The sequence below is a fragment of the Ursus arctos genome, unplaced genomic scaffold (genome assembly GCF_023065955.2).
Source record: "Ursus arctos isolate Adak ecotype North America unplaced genomic scaffold, UrsArc2.0 scaffold_27, whole genome shotgun sequence".
NCBI classification, from domain to species: Eukaryota; Metazoa; Chordata; class Mammalia; order Carnivora; family Ursidae; genus Ursus; species Ursus arctos.
Genome location: NW_026622952.1, coordinates 20,104,707 through 20,125,398, shown reverse-complemented (window position 1 = coordinate 20,125,398; position 20,692 = coordinate 20,104,707). Strand labels below are relative to the sequence as shown.

The following is a 20,692-nucleotide window of genomic DNA, read 5'->3' as shown; positions in this document are numbered from 1 at the left end:
AGGCTACTTGACCTTTGGTAAACTTGACTGGATTATAACATTAAAAGTGTAGATTTTTGGAACAAGGAAGTAATAAGAGTTTGAGAGACAAAACCCCTTACAAAACACATAGTCCAGGTTTTGGTCTGCCCCCTTTCCTCCCATCCTATTATACATTCTATATACTCACTCTCTTCCGATGAGGACTTATTTCCAGCTTCATCACTGCACATTTGTTTAAAGTATTTAGGCGCCTACAGGGCAAAGAAATCATATTAGCAAAGAAAGGAAACCACTGATGGGTGAATATTTTTTTCCAAACAGGTGACATGTTTAATGAGTTTCTTTATTCTATAAAAAATTACTCTATAATTTAGAAGCGTTAGAAATTTCTTTACCAAGTGAATAGTTTAAAAATACCTTAATATTTCTTGACCTTCTTCTTCTAGATTGAGCACTACTATTTTATAGTAAAAGGTACCACAGTGCTATGGTATTATCAGGTGCTTCTTACTCTTCACAGAACAAGCAAGTCTCAATGAGGAAATTTATTCTTCTAAGTCCCTAGGTTGATCCATTAGGTAGACCCACATGGTGCCAAGAAATAAGAGCCAGTGACGTCTCCTTTCATAGAAACAGGAACAGCAACAAGGAGCCAAACAGTGTTCTTGGTAAATAAAAATAAATGGTATGTTCTATCTCAAATCAAAATTCAAACAGAAAAATAAGCCAATTTTTAGAAATAATAATCTTAGAGACTGTTCAAAAATTTAGGGAGTTCTTATATGGAAAGGAAATTAGAGCCTCTTTAACACCCAATTCTTTTTACAACTTCCTGTATGGGACAGGATCATGTTTGGTACAGTCACAGCAAGAGTGCAAACGATTACTGAAAAAAATTTTATATGGCAGCTTCCAGGGTTAAAACAGAGTTCAAGAATCAGCACTTGAATCAGATTCTTCTTTGGAACAAGAGTCATAGTTTTAGTTTGGATACTTTTTTACCTGCCAAGGAGTAATGTTAATTTATGATTAGGGAAATAATTTAGGTTTGTTGAAAATGAAATAGTAAAAAAAAAAAAAAAGAAAAGAAAAAGAAAAGAAACAAAAAATAAAAACCCAAAAAACGAAAAACCAAAAACCCCAAAATGAAAGTCCTCATCAGGAAATAATGAAATAGCTGAAAAGAGAAGGCCTTTCCATACACAGGAATACATGGTATTGTAGAAGTGTGAACGGACAGCCCTCTCTAACAGCTTCCAGATGACCCACACTTGGTATTCCTCAAATAAACCTTCAGCATATCTGCTGTCTTCCACCCTCTGCTACCCCGTTTTTCCTACAATTGCAACTGTTCCTTTTTCATAGGATATGAGCATTTAATTCACATAAATTCAAACTGACCAGGAGATTGCTTCTAGCCTCTATCTTTGGGGTTCTGTTCTTGCAACTTGTCTAACAACTCGATGCACAAGGATAGAAAGTATTTTTGCCTACTGATAAGACTGCCTTTGATTTCATAGATTACGTGGTAGCCTGTTTATAGAATAAACAAAGATAACTCAGAACGCCTATGTTGCCTGTGTTCAGAAAAATTTTCTGTTGATGGGGAGGGAAAGAAAACAAGTTAACTAAGAAAAAGCTCAGACTCTGAAATGAGTGGATATAAGGTCCCTCCCTAAAGGCGCACACATTACTTAAATAACTTAGACCCGCGGTGTTTGAGTTCTCAAATGTTTTCAAGATTTAAAGAATCCGAAATGGTTACAGTTAGTCTTCCGTCTGGGTTTCATTAATCAAACCTGTAATCAAATACCCACTTGACTTCATTTGGGCTTTAATGGTTAAGTGGTGTTTATAACCAGGTTTACTAGGCATGGAAGCCTCTGGCAGTGGGGGAGGGGCTCATTTCACAAATTCTAGATTTGAATCAAACTCAAAAGACCCTGGAGGCTAGTTTTATAAAGGTCAACATTATCTTTTTTATGTTGGTAGCACTAAGCTAATGGCAGTTCAGTTTTGAAGCCTAGAAGTTATTCCTCAGGGTTTCTGTAAGATTCAATTATTCCCAGGACCTCCAAAGAATGCCCACTGGTGAGACCTCAGCTACTTGGAGGGACCACACTGACACGAAACATCTAGAGCTAGATGAAAGGGGGCTCGCTCCGGGTCAGGCACCGAGCCCCCCACCACATAGGTGTTATTTCATCTTGGTCCTCACAACAACCCCATGGCACAGATATTACTGTTTTCCTTCCTTTTAAAAATGAGGACATGGGGGTTTGGAGAGGTGATGAATCTTGCCCAAGGCCACAAGAGTAAAAGATGGCGGTTCTGACATTCAAAAACAGTATATCCTGTTTCTTTTCCAAAATTAATCTTACTGGCAGCTTACACTCTAAGTATGATTCCCCAAATGAGTGGGCACGGGTATCACACACCATCTGTCCAGAAGGCGTGGTTGCTCCAACCCCCTTGGGCCCCCACAGGGCCCAGCTCCACAGGAATGTGTCAGTCTTATCTGCTGGGCAACTTGTACCCTGCTCTGAAGGGGGAGGGAGTCCAAGGTGGGCCGTCAAAGGCTCCTGAGTTTTGCTGCAGGAAGCTGCGAGCACGCTGATAAAAGCAAAGCGGGCGGGTATTTGGGCCTCGGATTCAAAATGAAAAGGGGGACAAGTACCAGACATGTGAGAAAAGAAAAAGGAACAATTTTCCAAGTAAGACCTGACAAATAAAAATTGTTCCAATTCTTAAAAGATACTTTCTTGGAATTAGTGCAATTGCTTTAAAAATTTACTCCCTTTTAATAGAACAGAAATAGTGAGAAAGTTGGAATCCACTATGCGGCAGGCTGCTTGACATAGGTTAGGCATTCAAAGGCTGTTTTACAACAAAGTGCAGACTGAAGATGATAGCTGGGATATGTACTTATCATTATATGATTATCACCTTATTTACATCATTCTTTGGTGTGTTGATAGGAGTCAGTTGTTAACTCCAAAGGAAAACAGTGATATGGAACATTTTTCAGAAGCTAGAGAGACAAGATCATCTCAGTGATCTATACACCCAACGTGGGGCTTGAACTCATGAGCCCAAGATCAAGAGCTGCATACTCTTCTGACTGAGCCAGCCAGGGGCTCAGAGACAAAGATCACTTCAGAAGAGGTGTTCTAATAGTAGGTCACAGTTTGTATTATTATCTGTATATGCTTCAAGGCAAGCAAACCACTTCCCCAGTATTAATATTGAACGTGACCCTCTCATGATCTTGGCCTTATCATTGGGGTTGGATTATACAGCAAAACTAACAAGACTGGGACAAAAGCCAATCTCTCGAAGGAAACAGATACAAAAATCCCTTACAAGTGTAAGTGCAAGAATGTTGGTGAGCAATCCAAATCCCAACAACATGGCAGTTTCATAACTGTAACTTTTGGTCACTACTAAACTTTGTAGTAAGATAATATTATCATAGGGGCACCTGGGGGGCTCAGCCAGTTACGCGTCTGCCATCAGCTCAGGTCATAATCACGGGGTCCTGGGATTGAGCCCGACTTTGGGCTCCTGCTCAGTGGGGAGTCTGCTTCTCCCTCTCCCATCACCCCTCCCCCCGGCTTGTGTGCTCGCTCGCTCTCTCTCTCTCAAATTAAAAAAAAAATCTTTAAGATAATATTATCTTAATTCTCAAGAAAACATTAAGTTGGGGATGCCTCAGTGGCATAGCTGGTTAAGCACCAGACTCCTGGTTTTGGCTCAGGTTGTGCTCTCAGGGTCATGAGATCGAGCCCCACACTGGGCTCTGTGTTCAGCGCCAAGTCTGCTTGAGATTCTCCGTCCCTCTCCCTCTGCCCCTCCTGCTCATGCACTCTCTCTCTCTAAAATAAATAAACCTTAAAAAAAAAAAAAGAAAAAAAAAATCAAGTCTACGTCTTCTGCCCTAAGTAGACTCTGCTATGAGATCAGCAAATATTATCCGTGTAAGAAAATTAATAATTTTTTTAAGCAGAACACTAATGTGTACATGGGAGCAGCTGTAACATTCATGTGTGTGGGAGGGTGGCAGGAAAGAAAAACCATGTAAGAATTATTTTACTTATTTATTTAAAAGATTTTATTTATTTGAGTGAGAGAGAGAGAGCATGAGCGGGGAGAGGGGCAGAGGGAGAGGGAGAAGCAGACTCCCCGCTGAGCAGGGCTTGATCCCAGGACCCTGGGATCATGACCTGAGAAGAAGGCAAACGCTTAACCGACTGAGCCACCCAGGCGCCCCAAGAATTATTTTATTTAAAAGAAACTTTAAAAAGTTTTGTTTAAGGTAAAAACGTTAAAATTAATGTTAAATAATAATTTCTGAAGTAAAACTTTTCACCTGGGTTTCTGTAACCATATTATTGTATGTATTTAAAATCAACTTCTCAAAATATTTCAACAGGGCAAAAGATGGAAGTCTACAAGAAGTCAGTCTGGAGAGAACTTGACAAATCACAAACTTTCAAACCACACCACAGCTTCATGATTTACTGGCCCTCAAATTCCATGGGCTGAGAGACTATGTGGAAGAGGCTAGTGTGGCTAATGGGATGAATATCACATCATCAGTAAAACAGGTATCCCCCACTACTCTGCTGACAACTCCGAACCGACAGAGTGTTTCAAAAGAAGATGCCCCCATCGTTTTCTTCAGAACATTTGTTGAGGCTTCTCAAAAGGAGAATTATTTGCCTTGAGAAGTCTGTGCGGACATGGACAAGAGCCCTTGGGGTTTCCATTACAAACAAGTTGATGACCGTTACTATGAATTCTGAAGCATTTCCTTTTTGAAGAGAAAACCCAACCTCAAGACTTTCTCCACATACTCAAATCTGGGGCTCCGTTTTGGGCCTAATACTTTTCAAAGCACTTTAACACCCATTACCTCATTTCCTCCTCACACTTAACCTTTGAGACATTAATTCTCCACATCCGAGAAAACAGAAACCCAACCAGCATACACTGCAGAGCCCAAACAGACGAAGGTCTAGTTGTTTCTAGGCTTTTCTTTTCATGAAAGATCCATAAACACAATTTATTCCCTTTAAAGGGAGGTGGCTTCTCGAACAGAACAGAGAGCCAGTGGAAACCATCACAAAGTGCAGAGAATGACCTCCTCCTCAGAGGAGGGCAACAAAATTTCAAACTGATATTAAAAAAAAAAAAAAAGAAAAAGAAAAAGAAAAAAAAAGCATACAAGAATTGAATCATGCCCCCTTTGGGCTGCAATATGGTAGTGATATTTTTATGACCCAGAAATTCCTAAGCTATTGCTGCTGTTTAGAGGACCCACTTACTAAGTGGTGTAAAATGTATGAAATGGGTGATCTAACTCAGTGTGTAAATATTTCCTGGGATCCATCTTATGAGTGACCTCATTTATATGCGGTATCACCAATGATGAATTGAAAAATAAATTAATTCTACCCCACAGCTAAGCATTAAAACATTTAAAAAATGTCTGGAGTAGTTTATATTCCAGATGTTGACTTCTTCCCTCCCAAACTGCAATACTGACATTTTCTCATTCCCGATGACATAGCTTTGGTATTACACGCTACACTGAGGGACTTGGGATTAGGTTGCTTTCAGAAAATGTGTACATACCCTGGACATTTCTAAGCAGCCGTTTCATTGGATTTGAAAAGTGACAGTGTTTCTGTGGTTAATATGGCACTTTTGTCTTCAACCACGGAACTAGTCTCTTTCATACACCATTCTAAAGATCCTACCTATCTTCCCCTAAAATCTCTGCTTGAGGTAGAAGATTCAAAAAGCACTGCATTACCTAAGAGAGGCAAAAAATAGTACTTTCAGTGAGCTACTGGTTTCTCTGTCTAAAAGGGGTTAATAAATACTGAGTGTCATTCTACCGTAAAGATGTTCTTACAAGTTAAAATAAGTACTGAATAAAAGAAAATTCATTTCAATTTTACACATAAAATTAATATGTGAATTTTTTCTGTGTATAATTTTTCTCTAGAATTCAGCTTTTATAGCTTGTAGGCTTTGAGGAAAATGATGCAGGATGAATAACTGAAAGATGAATAACACGTCATGAAGAATCGGAGAGGATTACCAGTGTCTCATCACTGTCTGCTACATGTTTTATCACTTCCATTTCACTGAAACCCACCAGCTGCCCCTCAGCCAAAAGACCCACCAGCACAATGAACGAGGATTTCTGACAGTTTTATTCACATCTCACATCAATGCTCATTTACTGCCTGTTCACTGTAGCTTAAAGGCTGTGCTGAGTTCTTTTACAACCTCATTTAATCCTATTGTTACTTTTTTTGTACGTAGGGAAGTTGAAGAGTTTGAGAGAAGCTTCTTTGGAATTCAAACAATGGTTCTCCTGGACGCTACCACGCCGTAACTCCCCTACCCCTCATTTATTCCTCTCAATGTGTTATTTTCATTCAATGTAACAGCAGCTTTGACTCTGTTAGAGTATCTGGCTGGGGCTGTACACTCAATTACCCTGTTCCAAGTTTCCAGACCATCTGAACGTTCTCTGTTTCAGCAATCATATGGTATCGAATATGAAATGGTCTATCTAAGTACCTTTTAGGGCAGTGTCATTTAATAGCAATACTAAATAACAAGATGTTATTTTAATTAAAAGGCCAATGATTTATAATGAAGTAAATTACTACAACCATTCACTAATCAAACACCTGACTTAATTAGCAGAACCAAGGTGAGCCAAAACCAGTTTGATAATACCTCATTCTTAAAACAACAAAAAAGAAAACACTCAAAACATTTCCATTTACCTGCATAAGGCCTCAATGGCGTCTCTGTCCAAAAAATCATGTTCTCTTTTGACCAAGGAAATATCAATGGGGAACAGAAGATCTGTAAGAAAAATAAAAACAAGTACATTTATTGAACACCTAAATTCTTTCCAATCTAGCCAAGTTTAACAGAGGAAAAAAAAGTAATTTCTTGAATACCTACTATGCGCGGGACACCTTACTTCCTATCAAGTGCTATGGGAGAATAAAGCAACTTGGGGCAATTCCATCCGTGTCCTCAAGGAGCTTCGATGTAAAGTGGTCTGTAGACTCAAATATCCCTTGTCAGAGAAGTGGTTCAAAACACTGTTCCACCTTGAAACAAATCAGCAGGCAACAGATCCCTGCTATAAATTATAGTTTCAGCCAGAATCAACACCAGAAGGATGCTTCCTTTCAATGGGGTGGTGGTTGTTGTTGCTGTTGTCTTTCCATGTGTGTCTGCTCACATTTGATCAGGGAAGAGGTCAGGGAAAACTGAGCCAAGGAAAGGTCTACAGAACAATGGCAAGTGGTAGGAAATGGCATCTAACCATTTGCATGACATCAAAAGCTAAAGAGAATTCAGGATATGCTATTTTTAAACAAATATTAGCACTTCCATATGGCTTTTCAGGAGTTTATAGAACTCCCCCTAAAACAAAAGGCTAGCTACAAAGCTGCTGGAGAACAATGGAATCCCAAATCCCTTAATCTGTAGGAGAGTTCAATACTCTTAAAATACTAGAAGTTATATCAGAAGTGAAAAAGAGAAAGGGGGAAAAAGTCAACTCAATAGAAAAACTCCCTTTTGTATCCCTTGTTGATAAATACGTTTAAGAAGAGGGGAGGAAGGGGCGCCTGGGTGGCACAGCGGTTAAGCGCCTGCCTTCGGCTCAGGGCGTGATCCTGGCGTTATGGGATCGAGCCCCACATCAGGATCCTCTGCTATGAGCCTGCTTCTTCCTCTCCCACTCCCCTTGCTTGTGTTCCCTCTCTCGCTGGCTGTCTCTATCTCTGTCAAATAAATAAATAAAATCTTTAAAAAAAAAAAAAAAAAAAAAAGAAGAGGGGAGGGAGATCCGCAGCACCACTGTGGAAATTTACAACAGCTCTGGAATTGCCACTAGATAAAAACAAGTTACCCTCTTTGGAGTTCCAGCTACTGGGGTATAATTGGTCTTTCCTGTAGAATGCTTACATCATATGATGAGTAAGAGTTCTTCTGTGCCCCTCTGTAGGTCAGGAATGGGTGAAATACATCAGTACAGCAAGAAACTGGGATTACCATAACCAAACAAAAATAAAAACAAAACAAAAAACCAAAAATCCAACCCTATGGCCTCTGAAATGGCTAATGCTTTATATTGGGATAGACACAGCTCTCAGGAGTTCAGGAGATGCAAGTGATTAGTAATGTTCAAATTCTTGGGTTGACTGCTGTATTTTCATGGTTTCCAACTTTCCGTCACTGGTTTCACAGAATAGAGCGCCTTATTCTTAACAATCTATTTGCTAGAGATAATGGTTAAGAGTACCTTTTTTTTTTTTTTTTAAATAGTGGAAGCAACATAATTAGTGTTACAGTCTGATTCTTTTTTCTGAAGGCACAGAGTTAGATTACCTTTATTGTTCCCTGAATAAAGTAGGCAGACCAATGAGGCAGCCCAAGATTTATGATGAAATATGTGAAACTTAGTACTGCAGGAATTTAACTCTTTGTTATTTTACAGACCAACTCTGTAGGCTTTAGTGAACAAGCTATTAGTAAATACGGCAGACTGTAAAGCTGTTTGAAGATTGTCACATTTTATTTCACTTTGAGCAGACATCAAGAACTTTTAAGTATTAAATAACAGAGCTGACATTAAAGAATAAATTTTAATACTTGCAGAGGGTAACATCAGATCTATAAATGCAAATTAAAAGGTCACATGTCTGTGAAGTGTATAGGAGACCATGACTCTGTTATTTTAACAATTCTAACTTCGTGTACCCAGAACTGTACCTTAGATTCCTTTCTGATCCAAATTAACTTTAAGATTCTGTTAAAAAACAAAACGAAACAAGACAAAATTTAGGGTAGGCAGGGACTAAATGTGCGAGAGAAGTGAAAATAATTAAATAAATAAATTTCTCTTGTTTGCCTAGACTCTTCTGAAAGGACCAGTTTTTAAAAGGTATGATTTATTGATGTACGATTTACTGATGTATTGATGTATAGAAGTTCTCAGAGTTCTTCAGGTTAGGATTCAATCTTCCAGCCTGAGTTTAAGGGCAGGAAGTATAAATTGCCAAAGACCAAAACAAAGCAAAACAGGAAGCCAAGGAATGTGTGGGTTGGTGTAGACTGTGTGTACCCTCACCCTGCACAGCAGGGCAGGATGAAGGGCAGAAATTATCACCCAGAACAATATACAGTATATCCCCAAAACAGGCTTATGCTTCAAAAGACTTATAAACGTGAAGAGACCCCAAACGCATCCCGTGAAAATGCAGTCTGAATTTTAGGATTCACTAAGAAGTAAGACAGAGACTGGAAAGGAGTCTTAGCAAACAGACACTCACAAGAAGTGCTGCTTGGCAGCAAATCAACACCAAAAATGAACATAATTGAAGGAAATTTAATTTCTAAACAGGAGAACACAAGGAACAAAAGGACAGCCACCTTATGCCACTGCAAATGCAATTACCTTTCCCATCTCCAGGGGAGCTGTGAATTGAATGCTATAGAATGGTGGCCCCTCCCCAGCCCTCCCCACCTCCAAGCCCTTCTGAAAGACACAGATACTGTAAATGTTAATAGGTCAGAAATGCTCTCTAAAGGAAAGATAAGCAACTCCACCATAATAAGCACACAGGTTAACCAAGTACCAAAAAAAAAAAAAAAAAAAAAAAAAAAGAGAGAGAGAAACGAGAAAAAAAAAAAGGAATTGGAAATATTCTCTCTATAATGGAGGAATAATAAGATCTTCAACACAGTCTAGCAATAAAATAATTCTGAATCCAACTTCATGGGAAAATACTGCACATTCAGTCTGGGCTACAGTGAAGAAGACCAGGTATTTTAAGTTAGGTAATGAATTAATTTAGCTGCGTGAGCTAGGAAAATAAAAATGATCTCTATGGTCTCTGCCTGATTTGCTTCTGGGGAGTACCCACCCACCCACTCCATATCCCTCCTCAAGGCAACCTGCTGATCACGTCTAGCACTTCCAAGCTTACAAACTATACCCACTCTTAGCATGCGCTTTTTGCTCATGTGTTAAAGAAGGTTGGCAATGATCACTAGCTCCCCCCGAGAGCCCAATGCCACTGTTACAGTTAGTAGTCTGATTGTTATTATCCTAGAAGAAGAGAAGAGTAAAAGACATGATTTTAAAATTATTTATCGTGAGAAGAGTTGAACATCTTTGGTGAAAATATTTAAGTGACATCATTTCAACTGGATCTTTTAGAAATTTTGTCACATGGTAGCTATTTCCTAGCATCCCCCTTCCTTCTGAAGTGATGAAAAAGATGTATTTTGTAAATGTAAATCAACCAAAATTCTGTTTGTTTTTTGAGATTCTGGCAATCCCTTAAAGGTCTTCTTGGATGTTTGAATTATGTTTTAATTTTTATAAAATATGTGGCATTTACCACAGTGTTGGGCATCCTGTTGGTGTAGAATTAATAGTGGCTTACTGATTAGCTGAATGGATGGGTGGATGAATGATTATGAATGAATGAATGCGAGACATCTAGTATCATCATCTCAGTAGAGTTATGGAAACACAGAATGCTCAACGTAGAAGAAGCTCTCTAAGTCATTTAACTTACTCTCAATTTAGGAATCACTTCTATTCACCCAACCTTTGCTTGCAAATTACCCAAAAAAATGTAGTTCACCAGTTCATAACTACAATTCTTTTAAAATGATTTCACATAGAGTATGATAAAAACCCCTCATAAATGAACAGCCTATTCACCTCGCCATGTGCATGGTATGCTCTACCCACACTGGGCAGCCAGAGGCTCAGGATGAGCCGTGCCTGGGGAGTTCTTCATCCTCAGCCAGCATCTGAGTGACCCCGAGGGCACTGATGACAAATGGAAGGAGTATAAATTCAGCCTAGATCTTCATTTTTTTTTAAGGTCCATTTTCCTTAGTTAAAAATTTGAAATGCCACAGAAGAAATAATATTCATCAAATGAAAATCTAAGCAAAGGTAAAAAAGCCCAATTACAACCCAGGGGAATAGATCTGCAACACATGATCCATAAAAGCTTACTACTTAGAATAAAGAGCTCTTAGAAATCATTATGAAAAGTGTAATCAACTCAGAAGAAAAATGGGCAACAGACATTTCACAGAAGAGCAAATACATATGGCCAGATGATATGAAGAAATGAGCATTATCATGCATGATTAGGGAAGTGGAAGTCAAAATGTATCCATGTGATCAGCAAAAATTAAAGCCTGACAGTATCAAGTGTTGAGAGCACATGAACAGACAGGATCGTTATATATTACCAGTAGAGGTGAAAATCGGTACAGGCACTTTTGAAAAATCTGCATTATAAAACTGAACATACGTGTTCTCTGTTACCCAGTAATTCTGCTCCTTGGAATACAGACAAGACAAATTATTGCAGATCTACCACTAGAGTACAAAACTGTACAAGAATGTTCCTAAGCCTACAGTATACAAAAGCAAAACAGAAAAAGCCAAAATGCCCACCAATCAGAGTGTGAGTGTGAATAAACTGTCGTCTACCCACACAATGGACACAGCAGTCAAAGCAAGTGATCCAGAGGGACAAACAGTATAGAATAATCTTAATATAAGTGTCAGAAGATGTGAAGAAAACGAAATCCTACAAGATAACATAGAGCACAATACCATTACAAGGATAAAAGCAACTTTGTAAAAATATATATATTTTAAGAAAATGCCATAAAACTATATAAAAGAAAAGCAGGAAAATTACAAACAGAAGTTTCAAAATGACAGTTACTTTGGGGAGGGGGTGGCAGAGGGACCTCATGGAACAACACGTTGGATGCATTGATTCTCAAGGTCCTAGCTTTTGTTTTGAGTGGTAGGGGTCTTAGGACTTGCTACAACGTATTCTTAATGAAATTTTTTTTTTAAAGATTTTATTTATTTATTCGACAGAGATAGAGACAGCCAGCGAGAGCGGGAACACAAGCAGGGGGAGTGGGAGAGGAAGAAGCAGGCTCACAGCGGAGGAGCCTGATGTGGGGCTCGATCCCAGAACGCCGGGATCACACCCTGAGCCGAAGGCAGACGCTTAACCGCTGTGCCACCCAGGCGCCCCTCTTAATGAAATGTTTTAATAAGTAATAAAATGTCTGAAAATAAATCATAGATCAGTAATATCATCAACCAAGGATAGGAATATGGAAAAAAAAAAAGCCCAGCATCCTCCACTCACCTTCATAAAGCTGTGCATACTGGGGGAAACCAGTTGCCCGTAGCCAATCACAAGCTTCCTTGGCTTCAATTTCTGCAACAGAACCGAAGACAGACAGACATGTCAGTCATGTGCACGTCAGCATGCTTTCTTCCTTAAAAAACTCTGATTTTGTTAGTAAGCAAAATACATCTGTTGACAATGGATAAGCAAAATAAACAAATCCACATATACCTACATAAAGTCAGCTTAATTCAAATGGTTTAAAATATGGTACACCTTTTCAGACCTTAAAAAAGGCATTTTTACTTATCTTTCCTTGAAAAATAAAAATGGGGTCGCAGCAGTAGGTGACTCTGTGCTGCTTGTGTGTTCTGGTTACGAATGATGATGAAAATAGGACATCATGAGCAGGTTGAAGAGGGATTAAATAATTTTAAGCCTAGATGGTCTAACCTGGCTCACTTTTCACCTCATCAGAAGGTCACCAAATACAGGTGACACCCTGGAAGAGAACTAACCTGACCAAAGGAACAGACCTTCTGTCCCCCAGAGGACGCGCAGCAAAGGTCCAGGTGCCGTGACAATGTGCCTTCAGGTGCAGCCAGCAGCAGAGACCCAGGCTGTCAGGTGACCCAGAGGGCATTAAGTCAATAAATCCCAGGATCCTGGCAGGCTTGAAATGCCTAATAAAGCTCTACTTCCCTGTTCTAACATCTTGTAGATAGTATTGATAAACGGCAAAGCCAAGAGCAACGGACACCCTGTGTTCAAACTCACTCAAGTACATATTTACAATCCCGTTAACACCGACTCACACAGGAGGTCTGGGGCACATTCATTAGTTTCTCTGCTTGCACAAAGAATATTCTTTCAACTCTTCTTCCTACCTTCCACAGACCTTAGACTACTTAGGTATGTAAAGGGATTCACTCATTTATAAATGTCTCGACACTGCTTAATTTATCCGAGATTCAAATCTTCATCAGGCATCTCTCCTCTGAGCCAGATGGAGGCAGATTATCTATATTAGGAGAAGTACCTGTATCTTACTTAAGCCTAGTAACTTAACGGTTTCAAAGCATTTCCCCCCTATTATTTCATGAGTTCCTTGGCCTTTAAAGAAAGATAATTAAGAACACTCAAATTCATTAAAGCAAGTACGGTTGTCCTTACGGAGCATCCAAGGAGAAAAACAACCTGCTGTCTTCTGATGAGTTACTTAAGACCCCAACTAAAAACAGCAAAGGCACTAGAGTGGAAATAAATGGCATGGCCAAGTTTATTTTCACGAATCTTTTCAGTATGGCGATGAAAGCAGCATTTTTAAACACGAGATTTAGGAGTGAATTTGGGGTTGGAGGATAAAATGACAGACATGTGGAGAACTTCAATGTTTGCGCTGAATAGAAGAATATATATAGAATTGTCCAGTGTGAATTACCTGTACTTAACGATTTTTTCATGTATTAATATGCACACCTTATCTCAGAAAGAAATTAAAGCAGCTTTACATAAAATTATAAAATAAACAATTTCTACAAAACTGTATTGCTGGAAAAACATAAAAGCTCAACGTTTTATTTTAAAGAACGAGGAAACTTTTTTCCTCTATCTCTGTGACTCGTGCTCAAAGACAGACATGGAAAGGAAAAAAGCTAACTGTTTGTTTAAAAAAAAATATTTTAAATAACTCTCTCCTCCTGACTAATTAGACATTATTTCCATGGAACAGATTGTTACACTCTGAACAACAGATTGTTCAAAAGTAAATGCGCTTGCTTTCTTAATATTTTACTCAACAAGTGGTGAGCAGCCAGAAATTCTCAATGCCCACTCTTTTTTGACTAGACTCAGACATGACACTGGATCAGCATACGCACAAAAGCCTTAATTAGGCACACTTCACACCCGCCAATATTGCCACCTTTTTCCAGCATGTTCCTGATTTTCTAATTAAAATGGCTTCCTGCCAAGAGGCAGGTAAGATGCAAGGTGTTTTCTAAAAAACATTTACATTTATTTATATAGTACTTTACAAATTACCGAGTGTTCTCATGTATATTGCTCATTTAAGGCCTCGAGTGAGTTCAGGAGCCCATAAATGCCTATTGCTGAATTGTCATTCTCTTACTCACTTTCCAACACTAAGGAAATGAAAAGCTCCCAAATGACCACAAATTCATTTAAACAGCTGTGTCCAAATAGCCACTGTGCTCAGGGCCACTTGGCTAGAAATAAATGATGTGAACAGACAAAGGTTTGCGTCTTCAGCAGATAATCTAATTAAAGTCTTATAATGGCTAAAAAGCAGTATTTTCAAGAATTGCCGAGATCCAGAAATTTTACCCTCCCTTTCCTTACCCTAAAACAGATGAAAATGTGTCTTTTAGATGTGAAACCACGGGAAATAGGCAAATCTATATGTATTTGACATTTAAGAAATGAAAACAAATGAAAACTTAATACACCGTTTCTGTAGAAATCAGAATGAGAGCATAGGAAAAACTATTAAAAGTTGTCACTGATTCTTTAAAAAATGGAATAATTATCGACTTCACTCCCACCGCTTTCCGATTACCAAATGAAAATGGTAATAACAATTCAACGTAAGACTGATTTTTAACAAATCAGTATTTTCATTTTATTTAACATGAAGTGAACCCATGTCTATATCCAAGTCGGGTAGAGAACACCCCTTCTGGTTTTACCCCCCACCCCAAACTAAACCATTACTTTCCTTCCTGTCTCCCAACTAAAATTCCACGTCTCCAATTCTCTCCTCTCTCAGGGAAACCATCCACCAGTCCTGGCTCATTACACCTACAAATCTATAGCCTCAATCCTGTCTCTCCCTACAAACTTCATTAGAGCGCCACTACTTGGAAAATCGAGTCTAAGCACCTCTGCGTGGTTTTCCAGGCTCTCCATGAGGCACGCAACGTAATTTTTCAGCTCCCTGTACTTACTCTATCTCCCAGCTAAAGTAAACTCAACGCTCATCATACACCACCGTGACTACCTGGCATGAAACGTCTCCCATCTTCTCAGGGTCAAATTTCACTCATCCTTCAAGGTCCATCCCAAATGCTGCCTCCTCTGGGCAGACCTCCCAGATGCTTTCTGACAATTCTATCAATGGCTAACTTTTATTGAGTGCTTAACATGCGCAAGGACCTAAGTACTTAAGGCATATTAATTCATTTACTTTTCACACTGATCCTAAAACATGGATTACTCATATCATCCCCAAGACACACAGATGAGGAATCAAGCGGAGAAATAACGTCTTAAAATGAGTTTTCTTTATATTCAAATGCCATAGTGGAGAGAGAACTAAGATGCATAGAAATGAGCAAGACAGGGGCTCCTGGGTGGCTCAGTCAGTTGAGCGTCTGGCTCTTGATTTCGGCTCAGGTCATGATCTCAGGGCTATGAGACAGAGCCCCATGTCAGGCTCTGGGCTGGCCGGGGAGCCTGCTTAAGATTCTCTCTCTCTCTCCTTCTGCCTTCCCCCCGCCAAAAGAAAGAGGAAATGAGCAAGACAGTTTCTTCCCTTAAAAAATATACGAGTGACACTTAAAATATTAAAACCATGAACACATTGCATTACTTCAGTCATTAAATCCCCTGTGCCCGTTTTTGGAGGCCTCTAACTGGTTCTAAAGGTATGACTTTTTCTTCAGGACATGCAACTATGTGGATGACTTTTTAAAAACATTCTCCACTGGGCAAAAATGCCATCAGAAACTAAAAGTACAATGGAAATACAATGTCACTTTAATGCCTGGGTTTTCTCTGAGCAAACAACAGACAAATGTGTTAAGGAGGAAACAGGAAATATTTATTGGAAACAGCTTTAGTGGTTAGTTTTAAAATGAATGAGGTCCAGGAGACCCTTTTGTGTAAGGCTGGGAACCATTAGTCCATATTTGCACATTTCCTGGCATGATGGGATGACCCTACCTTCCCGTTACCCCTCAACAGTGAGTTAAACAGAAATCCCCCAACCCTGTCATCATTCTGTTGAACCCGCTGATCTCAACCGGTTGAGCAACAGTAATTGGGTCCAAGTGGGATGTCATGACTTCCATCTTCCGTGTGCCCTGTCTTCACAGCGGGAGCCATCAGGCTCTTTGCCTTCTTTGACAACATGCTACCAAAATCAGGACTCAAGGCAAATGCCACAGCTACATGGAATGTATCGCTTAAATAAAAGTCTAAGGGAATTAGAGGAATGCAAGAAAACCTCAGATTCCTGATTCCCCCAAATATGACAGACCTGTGACCAAAGATCATGGAAATGCTGGTGCTTTTACAACCACAGAGAAAGAAGCACATTCACTGTGTGAAGGCAGGTGGTATTTTCTGATCCAAAACAAAACTCATTTCTCTCCCCAACTCACAGATTCCCTCCAAGGGAAGAAGATTCTTACCAATTTTCCGGCCTCCACTGAGGTGGCCAATTTTACAGGACTGTTGTGCAGCTGGGCACCAACGGCCCATCTGTCCCTGATGGGAGGGCTTTACAGGGCAGCCCACCGGAGAAGCAAACCATGGCTTCAAAACCTTGATCCAGGGGCTCTCAGCCTGTAGGCAGTAGGCATCACGTGGGGGAAGCTTTCTAAAACCACCACCCACCACCCACTCCCAGGCATCTGGATTTTCTCATTCTCATCCATGCAGTGCCTTTAAAAAAAAAAAAGCTCTCTAGGTAAATTCAAGGGTAGCCAGGATTGAGAACCACGGAGTCAGACAACATTTCTCTGTATTCTTGTGCTGGGAACTCTTTCTGCCCGGAATACCTTCAGAGTCTCGCAACTGAATTCTGTGATACGCTTTGCCCCTCCCTGCCCCTCCCCGCCCACGACCTATCCTAGTCCAAGAGTCCCTGAGCCCCTGGATTCGCTTTTATGAAGCGCATAATTCATTACGTCACCCCCCTGCTTAGAATTCTTCAATGACTCTCCACCACCTTCCAGATACAATCCAAACTCCTCAGCAAACCCGCAACCTTCTTAAATTTGGCCTCTGCTTTATCCATTTGGCTTCTGGAAGGCCTCCAAATGCAAGGTTTGTTCGTCTTACTGAACTTGTTGGGGTTCCCAAGAGGTATCATGCTCTCTCACCCTTAAAGCTCTTAATCTGTTCTCCCCCTCGCCCCCAAATTTCCCCATCTCCACCCCATCAACTTCTCTGTCCCACCTTCCCCATGCTGGGTGAGGCACACCTATGAAAGGCTTCTTAATTCATTTGTCTATCCTGAAAAGACTGCTCTTCCACATTGGAAGCATAAATATACGTGTTTGAAGGAAAAGAGAATCTGTTACTATTTTCCTTCCTTCAAAAACAGACTAAACTATAATATGAACCCCTTTCTTTTTGCAGTTAATAAAAATAAATGCTAAACACACACAACTGCCGAAGACCAGTTATCAGGATTTACCTATGTAAAATGAATTCCTAGATGGGCTAAGTCAGCAGAATGTCTATATTAATATTTATTACACTCTAATGTTATCTAATCACAGCAAAGATTTTGACTAGCAACTAACAACATTCCTACCCTCAGGTGCCTAAAAACATTCTAAACATCTGCTGTGCATATTCTGAAAGAACCCAGTTAGGAAGCTTCTGGAAGACCAGTCGATACTAATTCAGTTTCTAAGGATGTTTGGCCTAACAGTAGCTGACCCGGATCCACCTTTAGGTATATTTTAGTATATCATACATTTAAGTGAAGCCAACCATCCTTCACGTCCCCCTTCACTCAATATTTATTTATTGGACATCTGTTAAGTGTGCTGCCAACTGTGCTCGGGGACGATCAGACGTAGGTTCCTGCCCCGAAGCAGGAGGCCAAATGGAAAGGTAATTCACGGGTTGAGTACGTGGAAAGATCTACTAAGGAAAGATCTGGTTTCCTAAGGGCTATTCTGAGGTCCTTGTGTTAAATCCCAAGTGACCTGGTACAGGCAGCACCAATGAGTCCCCATTTCATAGGTGAAAACCCCAGTCCTAACTATGGCGCACACACCCTAGCTTCTTAATACACCACGTCGGTCACCCCATCTCCCTCTGCCATCTGATACAGCCACACTGGCCTCTTCTCAGCCACCCCATACTCCCTTTCCTGATTTATTTTCTTCCCCTTCCAAACCTTTACTTACTATGTTCACTTTCTCTCTCTCTCCTCTCTGTAAGCTCCGAAAGGGCAAATTTCTTTGTCTACTTTACTTTCTGATCCAGTCTAAGCACCTACAGCACACAAAGTAGATGCTCAATAAATAACTATTACATAAACACAGTATGATTTTTGTTCCAGTGAAGCAGTCGTAATTTTTCTGAACAGGACACACAATAAGAAATACAGTGTATGTTATAACCTGGTACACAAATGTATGCATGTGTAGACACACACACACACACATTTACGTATATAAACACATGTGTTTGTATAAGCATATGCCAACTGAAACAAGTTCCACCGAATAACACTTAGAATACGTAATGCATTCTTACATTTTTCTATTCCATTTAAAAAAGTTATTTGTTACCTACCAGAGCAACCAGTTTGAAATGTATTATTCACGCCATAGCTTTTTCTTACAAAGAAAGAAAAAAAAAAAAGTAAACTAAGAACTTACGATACTTAATAGAGTACAGAGGAGACTGCGATGGGGCCTGAGAATTCAGAGGTGGGACGGGGCTGCTTGAGCACATGGCTTATGCTCGGCCTTTACTGAGGAGGGGTGATGATCTCACATGAAAGACTGGATGGGGGAAGAGAAGATTCACAGTGAAGGAGACAGAGGAAGTCAGGAGGAGGTGCTGAAGCCCAGGTGTTTGTGAAAGAATGGCGAGCAGTCGGATTTACTCTAATGCTGAGAAACGAAGGCGGCATGAAGTGGAAAGCAGGTTATCCCATGGAGCAAGCACATTTAGCATCTCCGTAGCCTGGGGACCCAAAGAGCAGCCAACATCACTGGCTCACATGTAGAACAGTTTTGCATCTGAGTGTCTCGATGCTTTCTAAAAAATCCGCCACAGAAAGAGGGCCAACTATTACCTGTAACAGGTCAGGAAAACAAGTCCGGGAAAGAATGCATTGCTTTGTTAAGTAGCCTTGAGAAAATACTCTCTGGACCTATTTCCTCATCTGTTAAAACCTGGGATTGCCACAGGCTTTGTAAATTCCCCAAGGTTCTGACTCTGATTTTTCCTTTATGCCAACTTCCCCTTCTCTCTAAGACAAACTTTAGAATAGGTTCCGTTTCTACTGTTAAGTTTCCAGATATATCATCAATTACATGTGGAGACATTTTTCTTCTCTCAAAACATTGGTTCAATTCCCCAGTTTGGCGAATTGACCTAAGTTTATTGCTAAAATTTCTAATTTGGTTTTTATTTATTTATTTTTTTAAAGATTTTATTTATTTATTTGACAGAGGTAGAGACAGCCAGCGAGAGAGGGAACACAAGCAGGGGGAGTGGGAGAGGAAGAAGCAGGCTCATAGCTGAAGAGCCTGATGTGGGGCTCGATCCCATCACGCCGGGATCACGCCCTGAGCCGAAAGCAGGCGCTTAACCGCTGTGCCACCCAGGCGCCCCTCTAATTTGGTTTTTAACAGATCAACACCTTGTTCTGTCTCCTGAAGCCTCTGTTCATATTATAGGGAACTCAAAACGCTACATATTTGTGCTTCTGTGGGTGTCTACAGCCCTCACACTAAAATTCATCTTTATTGGAGGAACACACTTGGGAAATCCTGAATTTTCCTCTGCTTACTGAGCTCTTCTGTTTGTGTCCATGTCGTCCCCCCCCACCCTCCTGCCGCCAGCAGCATCCTGGCTTCTACAGACTCAGTACTGGGCTGGGTGCTGAAATGTTTCTTGGAGCTTCTCATCCTTTCTCTTCACCAATGAGGAAGCTGGTTTGGAGTTTTTGTAATTTGCTCAAGGTTCCAGAACTCACCTGCTCTCCTCAGGGTTGAGCACCTTCTGCATACTTGGACTGCCTGCAGAGATTACTCTCACTTTTAAATCACCAGACTATTTTTTCAGTACAAGAAAAAACTGCAAATTTGGGAAAGTTTTCTTTCTTTTTTTTTCCCCCCCTCTCTCTCCTGCTTGAGGTCTGGAGGCAGATATGTTGCTTTCTAATAAAGAACATTCCTAGAAATGATATAAAGGGGGAAAAAAGGACCCATTTTGCCCAATGATATGATGACAACTTAATAAACGGTTTTGCCTTGAAAGAAGAAAACTCTGAGACACACCCTGCAAGCCTCCACCTGGGATTATGCACGTGAAGAAACACTCCAGCAATGCAAAATGAAATCAACTGAAATCCCCTTTGGGGATCATTTAGTTCAAGTGTTTGCAAAATACTGTTTTGGTTTTTTTTTTTTCATATCAAAAAATATGTGCTCTTCCCTCACAAAGGCAAATGGCTCTGTATTCATTTGAGCCCATGGTTG

The 20,692-nt window shown here is 40.2% G+C and overlaps 1 protein-coding gene across 15 annotated transcripts in view; it reads right to left on the bottom strand.

The window, feature by feature from the left end:
* Positions 1–20,692, bottom strand: part of DLC1 (DLC1 Rho GTPase activating protein) — a 514,332-nt gene that overhangs the window by 17,105 nt on the left and 476,535 nt on the right. For 12 of the 15 annotated variants that reach the window (XM_057303350.1, XM_048226234.2, XM_048226233.2 and 9 more), the window contains 3 exons: positions 12,234–12,305; positions 6,792–6,873; positions 170–233 (listed from right to left, as the gene is read on the bottom strand). In XM_057303350.1, coding sequence (XP_057159333.1) covers positions 170–233; positions 6,792–6,873; positions 12,234–12,305 — 218 coding nt within the window. Of the gene's footprint in view, positions 1–169; positions 234–6,791; positions 6,880–9,153; positions 9,292–12,233; positions 12,306–20,692 lie in introns of those variants that run through there. The other 3 variants (XM_057303356.1, XM_044387560.3, XM_057303353.1) reach the window with 3 other exon arrangements.